This window comes from Tachypleus tridentatus, chromosome 5 (genome assembly GCF_004210375.1).
Source record: "Tachypleus tridentatus isolate NWPU-2018 chromosome 5, ASM421037v1, whole genome shotgun sequence".
Classification (NCBI taxonomy): domain Eukaryota; kingdom Metazoa; phylum Arthropoda; class Merostomata; order Xiphosura; family Limulidae; genus Tachypleus; species Tachypleus tridentatus.
The window spans coordinates 34,459,620-34,472,089 of NC_134829.1; the positions used below are offsets into that span (position 1 = coordinate 34,459,620).

General features: G+C 33.2%; 1 protein-coding gene across 4 annotated transcripts in view; it reads left to right on the forward strand.

Annotated features, from left to right (window-relative positions):
- The window catches only part of LOC143250909 (zinc finger protein ZFAT-like), a 51,879-nt gene that overhangs the window by 21,561 nt on the left and 17,848 nt on the right, over positions 1-12,470 (forward strand). For all 4 annotated transcript variants that reach the window (XM_076502082.1, XM_076502083.1, XM_076502084.1 and 1 more), the window contains exons 7-9: positions 5,006-5,300; positions 7,747-8,006; positions 9,993-10,193. In XM_076502082.1, the coding sequence (XP_076358197.1) occupies positions 5,006-5,300; positions 7,747-8,006; positions 9,993-10,193 (756 nt within the window). The remainder of the gene's footprint in view (positions 1-5,005; positions 5,301-7,746; positions 8,007-9,992; positions 10,194-12,470) is intronic.

Consider the following 12,470-nt stretch of genomic DNA (forward strand, 5'->3'; position numbering starts at 1 on the left):
ACTTCGTATTGATGATGCTGTACTTCCTGTCATTCCTGAGACAAAGTTCTTATGTTTTATATTTGCCTGTAAATTAAACTTTATTTCCCATATCAAGCAACTTCGTGTCAAATGTATAAGAGCACTGAGCATCCTCCGCATCCTCTCTTCCACCTCTTGGGGAGTGGATTGATACTCCATGCTTAAAATTTATCGTGCCTTTATCAGATGCAAACTTGACCATGGATCTATGGTTTATGGTCCTGCCAGAACCTCAGCACTGAAAATGCTGGATCCTATCCACCATCAGGGGCTTCAGCTCTGCACTGGGATCTTTCATACTTCTCCAGTCCAAAGTTTGTATGTGAAGTCTCATGAACCCCCTCTGTATATTTGTCATTTGCAACTGTCTCTTATGTATGCTTCCAAATTTTGCTCTTTATCACACCATCATTCTTGGGGTTGTGTTTTCCATCCTCAGTGGGCCACACTTTTTTAAAATAGAAAATTTGCCATTGTTCCTTTTAGTCTCCATGTCCAGGCACAATAAAAAAAAATTGGATATATCATTGAATAGCATATTAGTATCCACAGATCAGCCTCTTCCACCATGCCTAATTACTATCCCCAACTGTAACCTATCTTTGAGTCATCTGAGGAAGGCCAGTACTCCTGATTGGAAATATCTCTTTTTATTTGCTGAACATCTTTCAAACAATCCATCCATTCCCATATATACAGATGGTTCAAATTCAGGTGACTGTAGATTCTGCCATGGTTTGTTACAGTTCGGTTGTAGCACACAGAATCCTCTCTACAGTTTCTGTGTTCACTGCCAAATTGTATGCCATTTTTCTTGCCCTAAATCACATTCAAACCATGCAATATCAGATCAAGCCTTCTTTAGCTCTTTAGCCATCTTGTTTCTGTAAATATCAAAGGGAGGAACTTGTTTTGGCTAGGCTACACATTGGTCACAGTTTTTTAACTCACCACTTCATTTTATCTGGTGCTGATGCACCGATGTGTGGTATGTGTGGCACTCAGGTCACAATCATACATATTTTATTATCATGCTGTTATTACAACCAAGAACAACGACGCCATTTTAAACATATTTTTAAGGTAGGTTTGCCCTTGACATTAGCCAATGTCATAGGTGATACTGGCTGCCTCACTCATGTTTTTACATTTTTAAGAGCCATTGATCTTTTTAACTTAAGGTTTTTATTGGACTATATACTGTTTCAGCATGATTTTTTTACACATTTTAATTTTATTTTGACCTGCACCCAGAACTGGAAAGGCCAACTTCAGGTGACTGACAGTAAGTTTGAACTTAATGCTTCAGTCTTCCTGGCAGGTCTTAATTTTACATATTTTACGTATTTTTACTTTAATTTCCATATACCATTATAGCATACTACATTTTGTTTGGCACAGATAGCCTTGTACAGTAGTTCTTAACCTTGTTGGAGGTACTGAACCCCGAAAGTTTCGTACTTGCATTCACTGAACTCTTCGTACTTGGAAAAATAAAATGATTTTTTTCAAATTCAAAACATAAGAAGATATTTTATTAGTGCACAAAATGAACCACGCATCAGTTGTACACAATATCACTGTGTTCAAAGAGCAAAACCAACAAAACATGAATTTAACACAAAAACAAAAACATAACTCAATGAATATTTACTGCAAATCAATGTGACTTTTACTGTTGCCTTTCAGAAACAAGTTCAGAAATGCATGACTTCAACTTGGCAAGTGCCACTCTCATATAATTTTCATAACAAAATCCGTTCCTTTTCTTCGTTTTTATGTCTACCATCCTCGAAAGGGATTGCTCACAAAGATATGTTGTAACCAACGGTATGAGTATATCAAGGGCTTTCTTTGATTTGATTACGATTTGGTGACACCAAAACATTGAAAGTGTTGTGGTTTTGAAAAGTTGCTATTGAACCTGGCTCTGCTGAAGTTCAATGATTTCATCGAGGTATTCATCATTGACATCTGCTTTCGCAACACTAAACGTGAATGGCTATCTCATCCATGCTGGATGTGTCTCTCTGGTGGGGAAGTATTCATCGAGAGACTTTACGAGCTCCTCTAAGTACATGGCAATTACTTGCTTCAATTCCCCGGGTACAGAAATGTCTCCGATTTCATTCACATCTTCGATCTTACTTACACAGTTGTCCAGCAGGGGAAAGTTTGCGAAGTTATCATTCTCTGTTCGTCGTTTCCATAATGGTAGCTTTTTTTGAAAAGCCTTCAGGTTTTCTTCCGCTTCGATGATGTTGACTCCACCGCCCTGCATCTGTTGATTGAGAGTATTAAAGATATTGGCCATGTACGCCAAAATGAGAATGAACTCAGATTTTTTGAAGCAATCTGTATGACATTGTTGGTGCTCTCGCAAAAACAGGGCTAATTCCACACACATGGCAAAAACACGATTTAGCACCTTTCTGCAGGATAACCACCGAACGTTAGAATGGTACAGAAGTACCTTGAATCTAGAGCTCATTTCATTACACAGTTCTTTGAAGATGCGGTGCTTCAGGGCACTACTTCGCACAAAGTTCACACATTCCACTACAATTTTTAATACTTCTGCCAGTTTTGAAGGCAAGGTTTCTGTTGCCAATGCATGCCTGTGCAGAACACAGTGGGTTACAATGATATGTGGTGCATCGGCTTTCACCAGCTCACCAAAACCAGAATTTCGTCCCAGCATGACTGGAGCTCTGTTCGAACAAACTGCAGAAACCATATCCAACAAAAAATTGTTGTCTCTGAAGAAGTAATCCACAAGTTTCTTCACATTGGCTTCCTTAGTTTTGTTGTAAGAGGCTTACAAAATAAAAAAATCTTATCTCGTCGTTCTTCACATAGCGCATGAATACAACAAGCTGGCTTAGATTGGAAATGTTGGTGATCTCGTCGAGTTGAAGGCTGAATTTTGCTGGGCTTGAAATCAGATCAGCAACTACTTGAGCCAAGATGTCACCTCGCTCAAGTCATCTATTCTCTGCTGATGGTGTCAGTTGAAAGAGGAATTTGGGATAACTTATTTTCAGCAGCTTTTCCCAGCATGATATTCGCCATTTTCAGTGCAGCTAGTTTTACAAGTGCTTTACCAATGGTGTGTGGTTTGCTCTGCTTTGCAATCAAGTATGCAACTTCGTACGACACTGTGAGGATCGGTTTGTTGATGGCTACAAAGCCGAGAACAGAGGCAAAGTAGCCTTTTCATCGAACCTGGCTCTCTTTACCTTGAATTCAGCAAGTGTTGTGTTCTTGTATTTCCCATCTCCATGTAGCTTTAGGGAGTGTTCTCTGAGTTTTGCTAGACTAGAATTGCTCAACTTGGCATTGCAACTCATGCATTGAGGACGCTGACTCCCATCGTGTTTCGTTATACACGTGAATCCATATTGCACGTATTCGTCTGACCACTTTCTGTTTTTGCTCGACAGTTAGTATGAAGGGATTGAAAGATTAGGAAAAAATCACAAATGATGCACAATTACTACAGTTACAAGTTGACTGGTAAGTGCACAAAGTTCCCTGCAGCACAGATATTAAGGCCAAGTGATGTGAAGTGATCAGCTGCAGCCAATGATGGCCAAGTGGAGCATGAATCATATGAGTGGGGTGAACGGAACGGACACTTACACAATGTGTGTGTCTTGACCTCTGCTGAACCCGTGAGACTGACTCACCGAACCCGTGGGGTTCGATTGATTCCAGATTAAGAAATACTGGCCTAGTAGCTTTGTGCCAATAAACATGAAATACCTACCTACCTACCTCTGGATCATATCTGATATTAGCCTTAGACCTATACATGTGTAATTGAAATGGGCTTAGTGTTTTGACTGTTGTGATTAATGATGAAAATTCTGAGTTTGATTTTCTAAATTTGTTTGTTGTAGTTCTTAACAAAGGTTTATTGGTCAGAAATTGAGACAACCATGTTAGTTTAATTGTCTTAAGCATATATATATATACAAGAAATTAATCTAGCTATATATTCATGTTATTAGTGTTCATTTTTATTGCAATTTCCCACCTACCCTTATATATGCATACAAACATTGTGTGTGTTGTAATGTAACTAACTGAGCTGTATCTACTGTATTTGTTAACACACATAGCCATTCACACTCGGTTGAACTCCATGCAAACTTTACATGTATGAGAAGCACAGATGCACAGCTTGTCCATGAATGATTATTTAGTGGCACAAACAGTATTATTAGCTGATCACGAGAGCAAACCTTCCTAAAGTTTTAGCTCCTTTGGTGGATTACACCAACATTTGACTTGCACAAAGTACAATTTTTTAAGCAAAAAAAAAAAAGGACTGAAAAATATTTTTCTGGAGGTTCAGATTTTTAAGTTTGTAGTTAAGGAATTTACTGATGATTTTGATTGAGAATTGGGGGCATAGATAATTTTACAGTTGCCTGCAATGCTGTTTTGAGTAAGGGTCTGTTCTGTAGCACAAGTATTCCATCTGATAATGCACAGGCTTAAGTTGCTCATCTGACGAAGTTTTTAGTTGTCTCAAACAACCTTTAAAACAAGCTCTGAAATCCGTACTTAGTTTTTTCCAATATTCCTATATATATCTTTTTCCTCTGTCATGAACTGTTGGAAAATCAGAAATGTAGGGTAAAATGAATAGTTGATTACTCTGACATCAAGTACATTAATAACGTGTTGAATGGCACTGTGTGAGATGTCGTGACATGCACACTTTGATCCCCATTTATGCAAGAGATGTAACCAGATTACAGCTGCAGTCCTTGTCAGACTTAGTGTGTGTATATGCAAAAGAACTGTATTGCAATGTCATTTTTTTGTTAAATATGTATAACAAAAGATTGCTCATGATCTCTAAGAATTAGATTGTTATGCCAAATATGTTAACCTCAGATTTTTTATGATAATACAAAAGTACAAATATATTGTTGTGATATTATCTTTAATTCTAGTTCTTTCTAATGGACAGGATGATAAAGAAAAAACAATTGGTCCAACTGATCTTCAAGCAGGAACTGACGAAGTTTGTAAAGAAGATGACGAAGAAGTTGATACAGACTTGACTGCAGATTTTACCATTTCTTCAGTTATTGACAGTCCCCCTTGGTCCAGAGGAGGAAATCGGAAAAGAGGCCGTGGTCGAGGAAGAGGCAGGAGCAATAGGAGAAGAATTAATAGGGAACACATGAATGAAAAATACACTCTTGAAACAGAAAATGGTGAAGAAACTGAACAAAAAACACATTTGTCTCACTTTCCATCCAGTAAGTAATGTGAAATTCACTTATTGACTGCATAAAAACTAATATATTTCACTGACATGTTTTTCTGTATGATAACTGATAAGAAATAATTCCATGATGTATAACATTTAAACTTCCTTAGTTAAAATGGAAAAGCATTTGGTCAAACTATGATTCAAATTTTAATTTTTAACCCCTATAACTCTGTATCTCTTGAAGAATTAACTGATTTTTATAATTGTGTTTTCCAGAAAGAAAAATAAAATGTGATTATTAAGCTTAATTTCATATGAAAAACATTTTTTCTATGTTTTGTGTTATATTAACAACAAGTAAGTGTAGATTATTATTCTGGCAATTTTAAAAAGTTCAGTTTCAAATGCAAGGCTTAAATTACTCTATCAAGGGTAAACATCACTTTTTATCTTGTTACTTATACACTATATCTAGCTCAGTTTTTTTAAAAAAATTATGAATAATTCTTAAAAGTCACAAATAATTATTTTTGGTAACAAAAGTTGGTCATGATTATATTATTTTTACTTAATGTTTTTAAATAACTTAGATGCCTTCATAATAGGTTTTGGTTGAATATAAAAGTCAGGTCACTGGTGGGTGTTTGATTGCTTAAAGATCAATGTAAAGAGTTTTAATAAACATATTTACAACTGCCATGATATAATGAGTGCCTATCATTATACTATGTAACACAAATTTTGTTCTCGGATAGTATGTGTTATTTCTTAATTGCTTATGTTGTAAAAGTACAGAAAATGGGTATTATTCCCTTCAAACTTTGCTTTTGTGACCTGGATAATGAAATTTAGAAATTAACCTATTTTCTATGTAAAAACAGGCAAATTTGCACATTTTTGTTTACATAAGGTTGGAATAAAACAACATATGAATCACGATTTACATGTATTTTACTGAAATTATACAAAAATGAACAAAATTGTTTAGAAGTGAGTAGGTTTTCAAGATTTATGACTGTAATATAAATCACTTTCACGTATTAGCCCCCAAATATAGTCTCCCATCATATTTTTGTTATATGTTCCCAGGTCACAAAAGCAAAGTTTGAAGAGAAAAATAGGTCTTTTCCATTTACTTTAGGCATAAGCAATTGGGAAATAACACTTTCTGCCCAAGAACAAGAAAAAGTAAAAATTTTGTTACATAGAGTAATTTTACAAACTTGGTTTCATAAACACTGAAACAGATTCCCATCAGACTTGAAAAACCATCTTAAAAAAGCTGTTTTTAATAAATATTTTCACTATGAGGCTTGGACACTTTGGTTTCAGTTTAATGATTGTAAACCAGACATCATCATCTTAGTAGTGGGTGCTGTTAGCATGAATTGGACTAATCCTTGATTTTACAAAGTCCCTTCTTTTTGTTGTTAAAGAAAATCTTTTTGGCAAATTATTTATAAACAAAAAACTGACTGATTCTTTATATCTCAATGTGGTGACTCAAACCTCTGAAATATTTCAACAGAACTATACAACCAGTCTTCAGTTATCAAAAGGAGTTGAATATTTTCTGACAAAATTAATAATGCATGGTTAGGGTGAAGTCATATTTGTTCGATATTTTGTTCACATTTGCATTGAAAATGTAGAATTTTGTTTTTTTCATTTAGCCTTGGAAGACACACACTGTTTATTTAAAAAGCTTGTTTGATTTTAGTTACTTGGGCATCTCTGTCCTTCTCAGATTAATTTCTGTAATAAAAGTAACTGATATATTATTTTTAACTCATTTAACATGGGCTTGTTCAATTTGACCAACTGCATAACCTGTTTGTACTTGTTTAGTCTTTACAGATTTAATACGTCCAACATTCAATATAGTATGTTTATCCTTACAAAATTTGGCAGTCTTTATTAGTTAACATATAAGTTTTTTACATACAAAATATCCTATTTTTAATAAACTAAAAGATTTATTCACAAATATATTCAGTATTTAAGTTACCTCATATTTTGAAATGTGAATAATAGTGTAATTACTTTCTGACAGCTTACTGTAAGATATCCTAATTGCAGAATAAAATATGGTATTAACATTATTTGTGCATGTTCTCATGTCATTTCAAAAGTGAATGTTTACCTGCATGCTTAGCTTTCGAAGTACAGCATGTAAACCTGCCACTGTAAATGGAAGACAGATAAACACTTGGACAAGCACCATGGTTCACAGTATATATAAGATGTGAATAGCAGTTCTTAAACTCTGAAGAGGTATAACTATTGGAAAAAATTGTTTGATTGAGCATCATTCTAAGCATATGTCAATGTAGAATATCAAGATATGTTACTTTGGCTGTGATAAAAAAAATTCCAGTAATTATCAATTTCTTCATTTAAGTTTTCAATAAAAATACAGAAGTTAAAAAGATTGTTAACTATATCAAATGTATATCAAGTTAAATAATCTACTTGTTTTTTTGATCTTGCAGTTCTTGTTGAAGATCCTATGGCAGTTGATGAAAAGCCTAAGAGAAACTGGCGAGAGGATCCTTTCCATATACCTATTTTCAATTCTAAAGAAGAACAAGCAGAATTTGAAGAGAAGGTGAATGCTGTTGATCTCAGTTGTGTTGATGACATGTTTGTAAGACATGAGGTATCACAAGAAGTTAATACTGAATTAACTGGACGGCCCAAACGAAGAGAAAGCAATGAGCTCATTGTTTTCTCATGCAATGTTTGCAAGAAGGTGGGTAATTCTTGGATATCATTCTGTATATTTGACCACTGTAGAGTCACACATCATAATTTCAATAGTAGAATTTATTTTACATTGTATTCTTTAACCCTTTCACATGGGGTGCATGAAAGTACTCATCACAACCTTTTACAAAGTTAAGTTCAAAATTTAAGGAAACTGCTTTTTCAATATATATATATAAACAAATTTGGAAAAATCATAGTTAACAAAATAAATGTTAATATCACTTAAGTTTCAATTTCTTAATTTTGTGAGGAAATATTTTTAAAAAACCCTCAGTCTTCCCTAGTATGAAAATTGTAAGATTTCTTATCTGTGTCTTCTCTCTTCTGTAATTCATTAACCACCTTTCTGTAAACTTTAGCACTCAACATAAATTACTCATTGTAATATAGTTCAGACAAAACAATTTTTATAGCTTACAATCTTATTTGGTTTCGAAGCCATAACCTAGAAATTGCCAATAGTTTCCTCTGATGTTTAATATTATATTACTTATAACCAAGAGAAAGCCAAAGTTTCAATCTACCAAGTAATTTATTATATATTGTGTTGTTTTCTGCACATATAATTGTGAGTTTTGCTTCCAGTTCAAGCTTTATTCCCATGAGAAAGACATTGACTGAATTTCTAATGGTTCTTGTCACATTGTTAGAAAGCCAGAATAGTTATCTGACATATTCTGCTTTTTGCATGTCATTATTCTGTATTCTTTGGAGCATTATTTAATTAAATAAAAAATATTTATTGCAGTAGTACCATTAGTATAAAAAAATAAGGTTATGTGTCCTTGATGGTCGACAGTTATAAGATGATGACCCAGGTAAGTACTTTATTTCTCGTTTTTTTGTGTTTTCTTTATTTTTATTATTATAAAAGTAAGTAAAATAAAAAAAATGCAAAAATAGAAACTTTTTTACATTAGGTAAAATAAAGAATAATAATAATAATAACATTTTTCATGGGGGTATGCTTGCAAGCATTTCAGGAGTAGGTCATGTGTTATGTAATTTGATAAGGTAATGTGGGCTGTACTTTTACTTGATAATTTCATTTTACAGCAGGAAATTAGTTTAAACATAGTTCAAAGTGCAAAAAAACAATAAAATTTAAGTATAAACATTTGTGTGCTGTTACAATATTTAAGGTATTTAGAATAAAGAAATCAAATTTCATGTTACAACCTGAAGTCATTCTAGAAAGAGAAAATGGTTAGGTAAATTTAGTTCAATTTTTTTGGATGGTTACAGGATCGGTCATATTGACCAATCTCATATAGAGTTTGAGTAGAGAATATGACAGATAATTAAGTTTTTCAAAAAATTACTATTTATTTGGGAGGTTTAGGGATTGTGTGAAAGAAATTTGAAAATTTCCAGATTATGAAAAGCATTCTTAATGTTTAAAATAATTTTTACTTAACATTATAATCCCATATAATTGAGCAGAAATTTTGGTAAAAAATATTTTAATAAAATTTCTGAATTTTTCTTTACAAACGTTTATCAGAAGCTTACATAATTTCATAAGGATACAAAAAATACTTTCAGAGTTGTGGTATGTATACCACAACGGTTGCAAGTTTGTGTAAAATACAGATACCTGTCATAATACAGTTAATCATCATTTGTTCTTATTTCATAACTAGTTTAAATTAGTATATACAGTGATATATACATCAAGCATTAAATCTGTAATTCTCTAAGTGAATGAAAACTTTTTTAAGATATTCATTTTTATAGCAATGTTTATTTTCAAATTAATTATCTGAAGGAAAAGGTTTAGCATAGATATAAAGAAAATTAATATACTAAGAATATATCCCATATAAGAAACAGAGTAGTGTGTATCTGAAAACAAGTTTGTTTTGATAATTTGTTTTCCGTAGTAATTACTTTATGTATGATGTGGAAATAAACAGAATGTATGTGAATTACTATTCTAGTTATTTATTGCTGCTTGATATTATTACAGGTAATTAAGTCACTCTCCCATATTCGTCTGCATTGTGTCACTCACACAAACTTGAAACCATTCAAGTGTCTGCAGTGTCCATCAGCCTTCAATGCTAAAGGAAATCTCTATACTCATATGAGAAAACATACAGGAAACTACTTCAGATGTCCAAAATGTGACTTTTACAGCTGTAATCGTAGTCACTTAGCAGAACACGAGGTATTTACTCATGAATTTTATATAGCCTTATATAGTTGTCTAACAGAACATGGGTTTATGCCTGGATTCTGTTGATTTATAAGTCTATTCACCACAAAACAATTGGGGTAGAAGTGTTATATTAACTTGGGTGTAATACTCTTAACTTTACACTGCTCAATTTCTCAGGATAGGATCTGACATCAACTCATGTGTAATACTACTCACTGCACAGAACTAGAGGGGGAACTGATATTAACCCAGCTATAATATATTCACCACACTGAATGCATTGGATCTAGTATTAATCTCGCTATAATCTTACCAAAATGAACTGAAATGTGTGATATTAATTAACCCTATGTGCACAAGGGATGATTAGTGTGTGCATGTCATGATTATACAACTGATATCAATGTGTGTTCATATACTTGGAATCAAAATGTAGTTTATTGTTCAAATTTTAATATTATACAAGTTTTAATTTCTTGATATAAAAAGAAAATATTTAAAGTTTTCATCTTTACTTCTTTATATCGTGGTGTTTCTTTGCTGTGAATTCTCTATTTTAGTTTTCCTTTTTACCTTTATATGGATTTCAGAGTGTCCACAAATTAGAAGCATCACTTACAGATATCTATAGTGGTCACAACACAGATCTAGTCCACTCACTGTATAAGAGTGAAATGAGGAGTCAGATGTCAATACAGCTGTAATTTTATTCATCGTACAAGACTCAAGGGAGTGATCTAGTACTAACACAAATATAGTTCTGCATACCACACAGGAGTGGAGTCCTGGGTCTGATATTGGCATAGTTGTAATCCTACTTGCCATACAAGACTTGTAGTAGAAGTCTGATTCTGATACAGTTGTAATTCAACTCATATGACAAGCTGTGACTTAGTTAGGGTATATGTGTTTTGTATACTTTTAGTACCATAAGGTGGATATGTATTTTCTAAATACATATTTAAATATTTCTAAATATTTTCTAAACTATAAGCAAAAACATCACAAAATGTGGATCTTAGTTTTGTTCATCAATGATCCTATTCCTTGACATAGTTTGTGGAAAGCATCAAGGTTTTAACACTACAAAGCATAAGGTAAGTATTTGGGATTGTATCCTAACCAAATTCACACAACAGAATACACAATTTAGAAAATATTGCCATCAGTGTATAACGTGAACACGGCTCAGTTCTGTGTTATGTGTATATTGTTTGACACAGTTGTAGAGATGAAGGAATTTTATGATATGAAATATATTTTGGCTGCTCACAAATTTTGTTAAATAAAATAGCTGTTCTACCCCTGAATGAGGTTTTGAATAAGGCAATTAATCAAATTGACTTGACTTAATCTTCTAATTCCATGGTCTAATAACTGATTTTACCTGAAGTTTTTCCATTAAAAGATCTCCATTAGTATTGAATTTTTTACCATCCCCCCTACCTTTTTGAGGAACTTTTGTGTAGGCAGTATTAGGCATGGAGAAAGATCGAAAAGGTTCTTCATCCAGTAGCAATGTTTCTTGTGTTATAGATTACGATGAATGACAATCCATTCAGATTCTTTGGTTTAAGCTTCACGATTGAGTATAACTATGTTTGCCTTTTACTTGCATCAACTTGCAATGTTTCTAGCTATTAAATACCAGCTGTTCATTATTTTAGTGGCTTATTCAGCTTTTGACTCTGTTGCTGGAATGACCACATACTGTTGCTGGAATGACCACATACACTTTTTTTTCTCTCATATTTCTACTGTCAAAGTTATGGTTTATCTACTATGTAGTTTATAATTTAATGGCTATTCTTTACTCCCAGAAGCTCACTGACAGTTTCAGTTTTATATCTCACTGGTCATGTTGATGCAAAAGAAGAGTTCTGCACTTTTTTTTAAGCATCCAACTCTGATAACTTCAGTAACTTCTTCAGCTTACATTTGGTATCATCCATGTGTTTCAACATCATATCACACATTGGTTTGGGAACACTTTGTAACCACATTTTATCATTCTAGCTTCAGCATTTATCAGTGTACAAAGAATTCGTACAGGTTGTATTCCAACAAATGTTTGAATTCCAAGCTTATGTTACATTTCTCCATTCTGTCAGTCATTACCAATTCTGCTTTATCGGTATATCTGTAGCAAGACTTGTCTTCAGAGTGTTGTATTTACTGGCTTCATTAAATTCTGATTTCTCATCTTCAAGAAGTTTCTGATATCAGGTTTTAAGGTTACTTGACAGAATTATCAAGATTTTATACCACCTATGAGTTAATATGACG